Source organism: Nerophis lumbriciformis, linkage group LG12, assembly GCF_033978685.3.
Source record: "Nerophis lumbriciformis linkage group LG12, RoL_Nlum_v2.1, whole genome shotgun sequence".
Classification (NCBI taxonomy): domain Eukaryota; kingdom Metazoa; phylum Chordata; class Actinopteri; order Syngnathiformes; family Syngnathidae; genus Nerophis; species Nerophis lumbriciformis.
Window position 1 is genome coordinate 41,851,189 of NC_084559.2, and position 14,042 is coordinate 41,865,230.

General features: G+C 41.0%; 1 protein-coding gene across 6 annotated transcripts in view; it reads left to right on the top strand.

Moving 5' to 3' along the window:
* The window catches only part of mctp1a (multiple C2 domains, transmembrane 1a), a 502,786-nt gene that overhangs the window by 390,047 nt on the left and 98,697 nt on the right, over window positions 1–14,042 (top strand). For all 6 annotated transcript variants that reach the window (XR_009817879.1, XR_009817880.1, XM_061986604.1 and 3 more), the window contains one exon: window positions 11,834–11,890. Coding sequence is in view for 4 of the 6 variants with exons in the window: in XM_061986604.1 (XP_061842588.1) it covers window positions 11,834–11,890 (57 nt within the window). In the remaining 2 variants the exon portion in view is untranslated. The remainder of the gene's footprint in view (window positions 1–11,833; window positions 11,891–14,042) is intronic.

Sequence of the window (14,042 nt, forward strand, 5' to 3'; positions counted from 1 at the left end):
GTAAATGGAAAAATGGCAGCATTTTTATTTTACACAAACAATTTTGGCGACTCAGCTGCCGGATTTCTAGCGTAAAATTAACAGTTGTTGTTTTTACAGTGCATTACTGTAAATAAAAAATAGTACCACTGTTATTTTTACGTTAAAATCCTGGTGACTAAGCTGCCAGTTTAGTAATTTTCTTTTTTTCCATTTTTTTAATCGGTAAATGGAAAAATAGTACAACTGTTGTTTTTACTGTAAAATTATTGTTTATGAGCTGCTGTTTTTTTCAACGTAAAATTGACAGTTGTCGTTTTTACAGTGCATTACTGTAAATGATATAATGGTACCATTGTCACTTTCATGGTAACATTCTGGCACTGACCTGCTGATTTTTTTCTATGTAAAATGAACAGTCATTGTTTTTACAGTCTATTCCTGTGAATTGTTATTTTTACTGTAAATTTCTGACGACTGGGTTGCCGTTTTTTTTTAAAATTAAATTAAGTTATTTTTATTGAATGGGAAAAGACTACCACTTTTCTTTCAAAGTAAAATTCTGGTGCCTGAGCTGCTGGGTTTTTTTTTTACCGTAAAATGTACAGCTCATTACTGTAAATTTAAAAATAGTAGCACTGTTATTTTTACAGTAATATTTTGCAGAATTTTCTGCAAGTTTGTTTTTTTTTCACCGTAAAATCAATGATTGTTTTTACAGTGCATTACTGTGAGTGGAAACAATGTATTAATGTTATTTCACCGTAAAATTAACAGTTGTTTTTACAGCGCATTACTGTAAATGTAAAAATAGTACCACTATTATATTCACAGCAATATTTTGCAGACTTTTTTGCCATTTTTTATTTATTTTTTACTGTAAAATCAATGGTTGTTTTTACAGTGCATTACTGTGAGTGGAAAAAGTCTATTAATGTTATTTTACAGTAAAATTCTGGTGACTAAGCTGCTGTTTTTTTTTAATGTAAAATTAACAGTCAGTGTCCTTTTCTTCCATTTTATCTTTTGTACCACTGTTCTTCTTCTAGTAAAATTCTGTCGACAGAAATGTCAAATGAATCTTTACAGTGCTGCACAGTAAATGGAAAAATGTTTTCACTGTTATTTTTACAGTAATATTTTGGCTACTGCGCTGCCAGTTTGTTTTTTTGTTTGTTTTTTTTACTGTAAAATGGACTGTCGTTTTTCCTACCGTGCTTTACTGTAAATAAAAAAAGGGTACTCTGGTATTTTTACGTTAAAATTCTAAATTCTGGCGTCTGCGCTGCCGTTTATTTTTTTTACAGTTAAAATATCAATTGTTTTTACAGTGCATTACAGTAAATGGAACATTTGGGGCGGTATTGCTCGGTTGGTAGAGCGGCCGTGCCAGCAACTTGAGGGTCGCAGGTTCGATCCCCGCTTCCGCCATCCTAGTCACTGCCGTTGTGTCCTTGGGCAAGACACTTCACCCACCTGCTCCCTGTGCCACCCACACTGGTTTAAATGTAACTTAGATATTATGGTTTCACAAGAGAAAAGTGCTATATAAATATAATTCACTTCACTTCACATTTCTACCACTGAGAGCATTTGGTGAACATCGTTTTGTCCTACTAATTTCCGTAGTTCTTGAACACACCATAGTGTGGACTGCGACGCAACAGTTTGTTTACATGTAAAATCTTCCACTCCTTCTTTGACTCATTTTGTCCACCAAACGTTTTATGCTGTGCGTGAATGCACAAAGGTGCGCTTTGTTGATGTTATTGACTTGTTGGAGTGCTAATCAGACATATTTGGTCAGTGCATGACTGCAAGCTAATCAATGCTAACATGCTGTTTAGGCTAGCTGTATGTACATATTGCATCATTATGCCTCGTTTGTAGGTATATTTGAGCTCATTTAATATTTTTACTTTTATCCTCTTTGTATATAATTTAGTTTTGCATGTCTCATGACACATTTCAGATAGTTGTTTGTGTGCCATGTTGTTCCAGACCACAGCAAACATTACCTAGCTTGCCAGAGATTGTCATACATCTATGAAAAGAAGACCGCCTGCCGTTTACTTAAACTTGGACACACACATCTATACCTTTGGCCATTAAAAGCCAGTAATTTCTAGGATTTATTTCACCCTCTGAGTAGCCTCTGATTTACTAATGGTTTCTAATGTTGTAAAAATGTGTAGAATAACTATTACATTTCAACATTTCTGTCAATGAAGATTTGATTCAGCCTGTGACACATAGTCATTTTGATAGTAGGCTATTATAGCTAATATAGACACTTACGTCACTTATATAAGACTTTTAAAGTCATTTTGATAGTAGGCTATTATAGCTAATATAGACACTTACGTCATGTGTTGCCTTCATTATAACACTTAATAAGACTTTTAAAGTCATTTTGATAGTAGGCTATTATAACTAATATAGACACTAACGTCATGAGTTGTCTTCATTAAAACACTTATATAAGACTTTTAATTTTTTGCCGCTCCAGACAGATTTGTTTTTTGTATTTGTGGTCCAATATGGCTCTTTCAACGTGTTGGGTTGCCGACCCCTGCACTACATATCAGCTAATATGAAAAAAAAGGTAAACTTGACATATTCATAATTTTTGTATACTGTATTTAAGTGAATAATGACAGGTACTTTGACTATGTTCAGTCACATTCTGAGACATTATAAGACTTTTTAAAGTATTTTTGATAGTAGGCTATTATAGGTAATATAGACACCTACATCATGTGTTGCCTTCATTATAACATTTATATAAGACTTTTCATTTTTTGCGGCTCCAAACAGATTTGTTTTTTGTATTTTTGGTCCAATATGGCTCTTTCAATGTTTTTGGTTGCTGACCCCTGCATTACAGCAACATCTGCTCCACAAAATATAATTCTAGTAAATTATAGTTTTTAAGCCACTAAGGTAAAAGATATATTCATAGACTATTTACTTCCCAATGTCACTGTGTGGTTGTGTATATGCTCCATGTAATCAGCATACCGGAATGCATTGATCGTCCCTTTATCATTTAAATAGCTTTCAACTTGTCCATCTCCACTCCATATTGAATTGGCCGGAGCGCCTCTGCAGGCAATGTTAGGTTTCGTCGACTGGCTTTGGCGTCGTAATGACAGTAATTCAGACGACACGATGACGGAGGTGAGGACAAGCAGGTGAATCATGTCATGGAGCAAACAGGTCTGAGGAAGAGACAAAGAGAGAGATATTTGGAATTGACGGGCATAAGAGAGGTCATTTATATCCCCTCGAGTAGCGTTTAGCCAGCGCAGACGGCGTGTTTTGATGTACGACTTCTACGTCTGGTCGCGGCAAACACCATGTTCCGGATGTTTCCCTCTCGTTTTCATGTGGGGTTTTTTGCCTTTTGGTTCGGGACCCTTTGGGACTGTGTGACAAGGGGTGGCACTTTTGTGACTTCTGCGGAGCTTTTTTGTGAACATCTGGATCTTCCTCCCGCGAGCCTTTTGGCCATGGAGACCAGCTGCTGGGTCTCTGCCACACCAGAGCCCGTTTGGAGATGCAGATAAAGAGACAGGGCTGCGGAGCTGGTGCTGAGCGCCGGGACGGACAAGCTTCACAGTGTCTTGGCTGAATGAGCAGGTATCGGACACTTCGGTCTCCTTGGATGCATCCTCGCTCATCCATGCAGACTGGACACTGGCCGAGAGTTAGTAGGCGGCCGAGGGTGGGGTCAGCTCTCTTGGTTGCTTTGTTGGGTCTGCTTCTATCTCTGGACCCCAGCAGACGATGGCGTGGAACACCGCAGAGGCCACCACAGTGTATATGTTTTGTTGTTGTTTTACTTTTGTAGCTGTATGTAGAAATGGCTGGTTGCATCAGCTCTGCTCTTTTTAATGTCTTTAATGTTGTTTGTGTTCTTTGATGTTTCCCTTTTATGTGGCTTTTTCCAGAGGTGTGGACTCGAGTCACATGACTTGGACTCGAGTCAGACTCGAGTCATGAATTTGATGACTTTAGACTCGACTTGACAAAATGTAAAAAGACTTGCAACTCGACTTACACTTTAACATCAATGACTTGTGACTTCACTTGGACTTGAGCCTTTTGAATTGACATGACTTGACATGACTTGCTACTTTCCCCAAAACCCAAAGATGAAAAAGTTATTCGGGAGCGCTCCGTATTTTTCATTGTGTACTTGTCTATCAGCGTTGCGTGTGTCAGCTGGTGTGCTCTCAGTACAACAGCCAATCAAATTAGATCTACTTTGTTTTCATCACACAGCATTTATCCAATCAAATTGCAGGACAACCAACGAAGAAGACATGTCCAAACCACACGCCAGTGAACAAAAAATGATACCTAAAATAATTTTGTTTGGGTATAAAAATTACGAGGTGGTCAACACAAAACGGTTTGCAGTATGCAACACATGCGGTTCGAAAATTACTGATGGAGAGGCAACAACTTCCAACTTCGTCCGGCATTTGAAGTTGCACAAAGAACGGTAAGTTTTGAATGAAAGATAACGTTTATTGGCTAAGTAACGTGACTTTTATTTGCTGTGTAGTTAAATCAGTGAGGCTGTAAACTCACTGCTAACGTTATAACGTTATTGCAAACACGGGAATCTGTTGCAGTTCACTACCTTATTCATACTTTTTGTTCAGTGATTTTTTTTAAGCAGGGTTACGTTAGTCAATATATCACACGCAACGTTAGACGGCGGTCAGCAGCACCGCGTATTTTAGCCACCTAAAAAAAGACAAAAATAGTAAAATAAAGGTCAGTTAAAATGTATACTATATTATGAATATGTGTACCGTTTTAGCTAGCTTTCTGACATACTGTTGGTTGTTTACCTCAGTGGTCCCCAACCACCGGTTTTGTTATGTTCACGTATATGTCATGTTTTTTCAATGTTAACACTTTTGTACAAATAAGTACATTTGCACTTTATTTTTCAATGTGTTTGTTCTGTAAAGGAATGAGTTAATGTTTAAAATGACTGGTTAATAGTGCTATTATGAAGTGCAATGTCAGCACTATTTTCTTTCCTGCAATTTAAAATGCACTTGTTTTAATAAATAAATACAGCGTTTGAAAAGCATACACAATCTGTGTTAATATATTAGTCTGTGGTTAAAAGGACTTGAAAGGACTCGAAACTCAAAATGCAGGACTTAGGACTTGACTTGAGACTTTCCAGTCTTGACTTTGGACTTGACTCGGGGCTTGCCTGTCTTGACTCGGGACTTGACTCGGACTTGAGGGCAAAGACTTGAGACTTACTTGTGACTTGCAAAACAATGACTTGGTCCCACCTCTGGCTTTTTCCTTGGCCTCAGTCTGGACCCCCTCTCCAGGGGCCCAGGCTTAGACTTTATTTTTTTTCCTCCCCCCCCCTCCGCCCCAGCGTTTACCCGTTTCTCACCGTTTTTCTGAGGGGCGCCGGAAGTTGGCAGACCTGTCAGCGATCCTGTTCTGTCTTCCTGCAATGTTTGTCTGATCTTGAATGGGATTGTGCTGAAAATCTTAATTTCCACTCGGGGATTATTAAAGTATTTCTGATTCCGATTCTGATTCTGTTCCTCCGTAACCAGAGGTGACTGGATCATTCTGTCTCTCTCCGCTCGGTCGTGCTTCGCCAGCTCGCCCGTGCTGGCGCCGCCTTTTGTTCAAGTTGGGCGTGTGTGCCAGGCGTGCCCCTCTGCGTGCAGGACTCCATTATGTGGAAGGATGGGGGCGGAGCCGTGATGACTTTATAAACAGTTATAGCTCATTTGTCTAAGGAGCCAAAAGGCTTTACGATATTTCATAGACTTCTGTTTATGTAACGGAGTGGCGGAGTGACTCCTCTGAGGGGTGACGGCGTCTCTGCGAAGTGGGAATTACACGTTTCAATAAGACGTGCCATTCATACTTGACTGGGAGTTATGCGCACACAAATATGTCGGAACACTGTTGACTCCACCGTGCTGTTCTGAACTCCTCTTTGTTTGTGTGGGAGGCTGTATTTACATAAGAGGCTTATGTCAGCTGCCACTTATTCAACAGAAAACAAAAGCTATTGTCCCTTTAAGTCAGAAGTGTTGGATGTCTCCGAGTGTTGCTCTTGACGCGGTTCGAGGGCCCGTGTGGGGGCGGCAGGGCCAGTCAGAAGGTTTCAGGCTGTGACAATGAGAGTGGAGGGGGCGGCAGCTCATGTGCTTGTTTGTTGACTAAATTGGGAGCAATTACACAACCTTGTACTTGGGATGGATGACTGGCAGCCGGAGAATAAATGGAGCAGCACATTCACTAATGAGGTTATGTTGTGTAATTGTTCATATTGTGGCTTTTTTTTCCCGATGACAATATTATTCACGCATTTCACCCTTCGATCCTGATCCCATTTTTTTTGGCCTCAGATCCGATCCAATTTCAAGTCCCAATCCAACACTTCGACAATATATGATTTGACTCCGGCCGAGTCATACCAAAGACTATAAAAATGGGACCCATTACCTCCCTGCTTGGCACTCAGCATCAAGGGTTGGAATTGGGGGTTAAATCACCAAAAATGATTCCCGAGCACGGCCACCGCTGCTGCTCACTGCTCCCCTCACCTCCCAGGGGGTGGAACAAGGGGATGGGTCAAATGCAGAGGGTAATTTCACCACACCTAGTGTGTGTGTGACTATCAGTGGTACTTTAAATGTAACTTTATATCATAGAACTGACAAAAACACACATTGTTATAAAGCTCATCCCAATACATTTCAAACGTGCTGATAAAGCTGTTGTTCCAATTGAATGCTACATAGCTACAATTCACATCTGAACCCATACGTACCGATTCCCGGTACCTGAGAATCAATACCGGAACTCAACGTTTTGTTTGTTAACAAAAGTGATTTTTTTAATAGTAAAATTTAATTTTTTATTGCAGAATTTAAAAATGAGCTGATTATGATAACTGCTGTCCAGTTACATATTGTTTCATGAACACATTTCTGAGTCTCATTTGCAAGTTTTACATTGAGTTGCAAGTCCAAGACGTTACATGGACTTGCATCTAACATGAGTCGGTCAGCTCAGTCTTGGTTGTGTGTTGCACCCTACAAAGTGTTAATACTGCACCTTTTGTACTTATTAGGCACCAGCTGTTTAATTGTAACGTGCATCTTAGTTGTAGTTTACATAAACAAATTCGGAGGTGTTGAAATCATGTAAAATCGCTACTGCTAATCAGTAGCATGTCAACAGCAAAGCCAATGTATATTGACATCAAGCTAGCACATTTTAGGAAAGACGGAGCTCTACGTACATTGGAGTATTTTTTTATTACATTTCAATCAATCAAGGTTGACTTATATAGCCCTTAATCACAAATGTCTCAAAAGGCTGCACAAGTCACGACATCCTCGGCTCCGATCCCAGGTGACCGGTGCAATGGATACCGAGTGGATGTGGTTAATACTGTGAATGACAGTTTCTTTGTTGGCATTGAAAATTGCAACATTACCTAGAAGTAGTTCGGCCTAGTCCGCTCTCAGTGCCGCTGGAGTGATCACCAAGTGCCGAAGTGGGAAGAGCCACGCTGAGTTGGCAACTGAGTTTGTAAACAATAACAAGAACAACAAAAAATAATTTGGTAATAATAAGAACAAGAAAAGATAGACCTAATCACTTTAGTATCGTTTATATACCGCTACTATGCCAGTTATCAACAGTATCGACATCTGAATCGATCACTCCATTGACGCTTTAGCGGTTAGCTTCTTGTGTCGTCCTGCTCACTGTGTGTGTGTGTGTGTGTGTGTGTGTGTGTGTGTGTGTGTGTGTGTGTGTGTGTGTGTGTGTGTGTGTGTGTGTGTGTGTGTGTGTGTGTGTGTGTGTGTGTGTGTGTGTGGCATGCTTAGCCATTCCTTTTCCTCCAGTGATAGTAATACTCGGAAGAAACTGTTTATTTTCCGCCATGGTGGTGAGGATTAGTATTTTAGAAGAGGCTCTGCACTGTGGATTAACCAAATGTCGGTTGCAACTGATCGGGACCAGAACATCTGTGACACTTGGTGTACATTAGATATTCTTGCACGGAACACTGTGGAAGGGTTGGGGATGGGCAAGATAAAAACATTTTGGTGCAGCTCTTGAAGTTTGTCTCCGAAATACACGATGCAAGATCGGCCATTTTTGGCCATTTTCTTCAACCGTTGACCTGGATGGACTTTTTGAAATCCTGTTTAAGAATGGTGGCCAACTTCATAACTTCATTACCTTATTCATCCAAGAATCAAATGACCCTGAATATCAGACAAAAAGGACATGTCAAATATTTTTTTAAATGATTTCAATATCAGTGCAACAGACTGATTACAACAATTAAAAGATATCACGTGTCTTAGCTGTTCGGCAGTTGTTGAATGACTCTGCTTGTAATACAATTGTCTTAGTAAATCCTGCCATGTTAGACTTGTGTGTGCAGTTTTACTGTGTTTTGGTATTTAGTTTCACTTTCTGTTTGCTTATTCCCCCTGATTCACCACACTTGATCATGGTTAGTGATCAGGGGACTCACCCACCTTTGATCACTAAACAGGAGGGTTTAGTGTCATCTCATGGACGATGTTAGCTCATTGTTTATTTTGCATTTTTGCGTCTACTTCCTGTTTTGCTTGGCCTTGTTTCCCCTCAGCGATATGCTTTTGCCGTATTTGTATTTTCACTTGTGGTCCACTGCTGCTCCCTTTGTTGGTATCTAATAAAAGCACCTTCTACCTGCACGTCGCTGCTGTCTCTACGTCCTGGGGTCACGCCGCCTGCTAATATGCCGGAACATGAATTTTTTAAAAGGTTTCAATTTTGAGGGTTTTCAAGCTATTAGTCACTGTGTGAGCGAAAGGAAGAAAAGCTCTGACTTGTCATTTGCAGCCGCTTGATGGTTTGCATGTCTCTATATCTGTCAAGACAACTATTTCAGAAAAAATACTGTCAGTACGGGCACTGACTGAACGTATTTGTCAATACTGTACATGTATATTCTGTTTTGGCGGTGGATGCAGACGGCACAGAGATTATTAAAAAATCTACTGAATGCTCGTTGAACGCTTTTGTACATTGCGATTTGAGTGAATGAAGACGTTAATCCCCTGCGCACGTTGAAATTTTACACCAGAGCCTTTGCTTACAATTTCCACAAATGTCAACAGTCTTGAACAATAGAAGGTTTCTAAAATTAAATTGTAATTCGAGACATTTAGAACCCTCCAACAAGCACACAAATGAAAGCCGCCTGGTTACTCTGTTCATTCAAAGAAGGCTGCCAGACCAAATCATCAATATTTTGCTACATAAACTGCTCTACAGATGTCGATTCTGCGTTATCTAAAGTTTATCTACATCAGGGTGTCCAAAGTGCGGCCCGGGGGCCGTTTGCGGTCTGCAGCTAATTTTTAAACGGCCTGCGGCACATTCTAAAAAACACCATTTAAAAAACAGAAGTTGAACTAAAGGGCAAAGAGGCGAAATGTAACCTTAAAAAGTTGCAATGTTGACAAAAAGCTGCCTTCTTTTTTTGTATTGCTCCAAAAAATTATATCTAAATCAATGTTGTAAATAATTAATTAATGATTTAATGCTCCAGTTACTTCGTATCAAATATTCTACTTTGAAATTATTTTTTGGGGTAAATTATTGCATATTTTGTGTGTTTGCTAAAAGGGCATAAAACAAACAAACAAACAAAAAACGTTAAAAATATGAACTTGCTATCGACGGATAGCTCTGAACTTGATTTGGTAGGCATTGAAAGTTAAAAAAAATAAATTCTTATGACTTTTTTAACACTTTAATGAGTGGGTCTTTTTTGATGCCAGGGCTATTCAACTACATAATGAAGAGGGCCACAGTTTCAGGAGCCCAAGGGCTCAGGGGCCGGACATCAAAATGTGGATGTTTCGTCAGAAAGTGCCTCCGCAGGTTATTTTACTTTGAGACTGTTTACTTAATTACAAAGTAAACACATCTGTTTTCACACTGCACTGTCAATAAATGAATTATTCTGCCCTCACTACTATTTTCTAGCGTGTACAGCTAGTTAACAGCATGAAGCAACAGAAGCCCCAGAAGTTTTGAGGATTGATGTTCCTTCCTTTTAATTATGTTCTTTAGTCAGTTTTATGTCTTTACACTTCTTCCTGTATGGAGGTTTGTAAGACTGAAAATATAAACATAAAAGTTTAATGTTCATTGTGTATTTTACATCAATAAAGGAGGTTAAGCGTTAATATATTTACACAATAAACTACAAAGGTTTATGACTATAGAAATGCAACACTTAACCATTTCACACAATGTCTGTGCCTCATCACAATTAAACCTAAGGTGTAGCGTTATCGCCCCCCACTGGTCCAATTTAGCGCTACAATTTAGCTTTGATTACCAGAGTTACTCTCAGACAAAAACAACATGACCACGAATACAAAAGACATCACAAAGTCAGTAATTTCAATACAAAACAAACTAAATATATTTATGCACAATATCTACTTACAAAGAGTTGACCAAGTTTGGTGATGAAGATTACTCGCTGGGATTTCTACCGTTGTTGCCGCTTGTCTGGATCAATGTGTCCGTCACTTAAAAGGTCCGACAGGAAACAATGACTCGAGAACTTGCTTGGAGTAGAACATTCAAACTTTGTTGTCCAATCGTTGTTAAAAGTCAGATTTTTGCAATTTAAGTTTTTTCCAGGTTTGAATTAGTAGTCTTCTTCTACTCACCCTACTGCTGCTTCATTGTGACACACACGCCTCGCTGTTGCCCCATGTGGGTGGCGGAAATACTGCGGGCATGACCAACCCTCGTTTAAATGGTTTGACCAAGTCTATTTGGGTGATGTTCGGCGGGCCAAATGAAAAGCCAGAGACCTTTAGTGGGATTTGTATTTTTTTTTAAACTGTCATTGCTCAAAAAACAAAAGTGTCATCATAACAACATTGAATATTTTAGCAGCAACATCTTGTGTCTGTTTTGTTTTTTAGGAATATGTCGAAGTTTGCTGGCTAATTTACCGATGGGAGGCGTAACCACTGTGATGTAATGTCACGGCTCCGTAGGGCAATGGAAAATAAAAGTAGTGTAGAACTACTTTGGTTCAAGTCCGGCTCCGAGCTTAAACTTGTCCAACTCCAAAGTTCACTGCAGTGAAAACGGGGAATCATTGACCCAGTTAACGACTTTACTTTCAAATATTCCACTCTGGAAAATATTGCATATTTTGTGTTTTTCCCATAAAAAAATCAGGGTTTGTTTGTTTTTACAAAAAAAGCATTAAACAAACAAAAAAAGAAAATCAAACTTTATATCCATGAATAGATCTGAAGTTGACCGAAAGATTCAAGCGTTGAAAGTAAAACAAATAAATAATATATGACATATTTTAACACTTATGAGAGGGGCCCTTTTGGGTCCCCGGGAACTGTCATTGCTCAAAAAATAATAATTAATCAAAATCAATGTTATGAATTATTGACCTTTTTCAGGCTCTAATTACTTCACATCAATTATTCCACACCTGAAGATTTAAGGGTTGAAAGTAAAACATATACATACTGTATATATATATATATATATATATATATATATGACTAATTTTTTAAAAAATTCTGACTGTGACCCTTTTGGGTCCCCAGGACCAAACCTGAGAGGAGCCCTTAAAGTAAAGAAAAAAAGCTACAGTGTGGGCTTTGAAAATGAAACATTACCAAAATGGCCCCTGCATGCTTTGCTTTTTCAGCACGTGGCCCCCAGTGGAAAAGGTTTGGACATCCTGGATCTACATTCACTTATCTTTCTTTTCTTTCAGCAAGCAATGGAGGACCTGCTGCAGGACGAGGAGGACGATTTTGACAAAGATGACAAGGTAACATACACACACACACACACACACACATACAGACACACGCACGTACACACACACACACACACACACACACATACACACACACACACACACATACACACACACACACACACACACACAAACACACACACGCACACACACAAACACACACACACACGCACACACACACACACACACACACACACACACACACACCCGCACACACGCACACACACACAGGAACCTTAGAAAGAAAGTCTTTAGTCATTAGCCAAACAACATTTTTGAGGCCATATTTCTCAGCGTCTGCTTAGCTGAGGTCCAGTACGCCTTTCTTCTCCCCAGCATGTTGTCATGGTGACATTACTGCCGTCATGCTCCAGCTCTGTTTCCTGACAACATGCGCCCGTATAAAGTGCTTAGTCGGCTATTTAAGCCCTTTATGCCGCTATAAAACAGCATCTGGCCTTGTCAGACACTATCAGGTACCAACAGGTGGCTCCTTTACTGCTGCTTTACACTGCAGGAACAGCTACTGAAACTATGCCACTGAACAGGACTTGGTCCTTGGAAGTAGGAACGCTGTATTGGCCCCTCCACAGGACTTGGTCCTTGGAAGTAGGAACACTGCAGTGGGCCACTGGATAGGACTTGGTCCTTGGAAGTAGGAATACTGCAGTGGGCCAATGGATAGGACTTGGTCCTTGGAAGTAGGAATACTGCAGTGGGCCAATGGATAGGACTTGGTCCTTGGAAGTAGGAATACTGCAGTGGGCCAATGGATAGGACTTGGTCCTTGGAAGTAGGAACACTGCAGTGGGCCACTGGATAGGACTTGGTCCTTGGAAGTAGGAATACTGCAGTGGGCCAATGGATAGGACTTGGTCCTTGGAAGTAGGAACACTGCAGTGGGCCAATGGATAGGACTTGGTCCTTGGAAGTAGGAATACTGCAGTGGGCCAATGGATAGGACTTGGTCCTTGGAAGTAGGAATACTGCAGTGGGCCAATGGATAGGACTTGGTCCTTGGAAGTAGGAACGCTGCAGTGGTTCACTGGACAGGACTTGGTCCTTGGAAGTAAGAACACTGCAGGAACAGCTACTGAAACTATGCCACTGGACAGGACTTGGTCCTTGGAAGTAGGAACGCTGCAGTGGGCCACTCCACAGGACTTGGTTCTTGGAAGTAAGAACACTGCAGTGGGCCTCTGGACAGGACTTGGTCCTTGGAAGTAGGAACACTGCAGTGGGCCAATGGATAGGACTTGGTCCTTGGAAGTAGGAATACTGCAGTGGGCCAATGGATAGGACTTGGTCTTTGGAAGTAGGAACGCTGCAGTGAGCCACTCCACAGGACTTGGTCCTTGGAAGTAAGAACACTGCAGTGGGCCACTGGACAGGACTTGGTCCTTGGAAGTAGGAACACTGCAGTGGGCCAATGGATAGGACTTGGTCCTTGGAAGTAGGAATACTGCAGTGGGCCAATGGATAGGACTTGGTCTTTGGAAGTAGGAACGCTGCAGTGAGCCACTCCACAGGACTTGGTCCTTGGAAGTAAGAACACTGCAGTGGGCCACTGGACAGGACTTGGTCCTTGGAAGTAGGAACACTGCAGTGGGCCACTGGACAGGACTTGGTCCTTGGAAGTAGGAACACTGCAGTGGGCCAATGGATAGGACTTGGTCCTTGGAAGTAGGAATACTTCAGTGGGCCAATGGATAGGACTTGGTCCTTGGAAGTAGGAATGCTGCAGTGGTCCACTGGACAGGACTTGGTCCTTGGAAGTAAGAACACTGCAGGAACAGCTACTGAAACTATGCCACTGGACAGGACTTGGTCCTTGGAAGTAGGAACGCTGTATTGGCCCCTCCACAGGACTTGGTCCTTGGAAGTAAGAACACTGCAGTGGGCCACTGGACAGGACTTGGTCCTTGGAAGTAGGAACACTGCAGTGGGCCAATGGATAGGACTTGGTCCTTGGAAGTAAGAATACTGCAGTGGGCCAATGGATAGGACTTGGTCCTTGGAAGTAGGAATACTGCAGTGGGCCAATGGATAGGACTTGGTCCTTGGAAGTAGGAATACTGCAGTGGGCCAATGGATAGGACTTGGTCCTTGGAAGTAGGAACGCTGCAGTGGTTCACTGGACAGGACTTGGTCCTTGGAAGTAAGA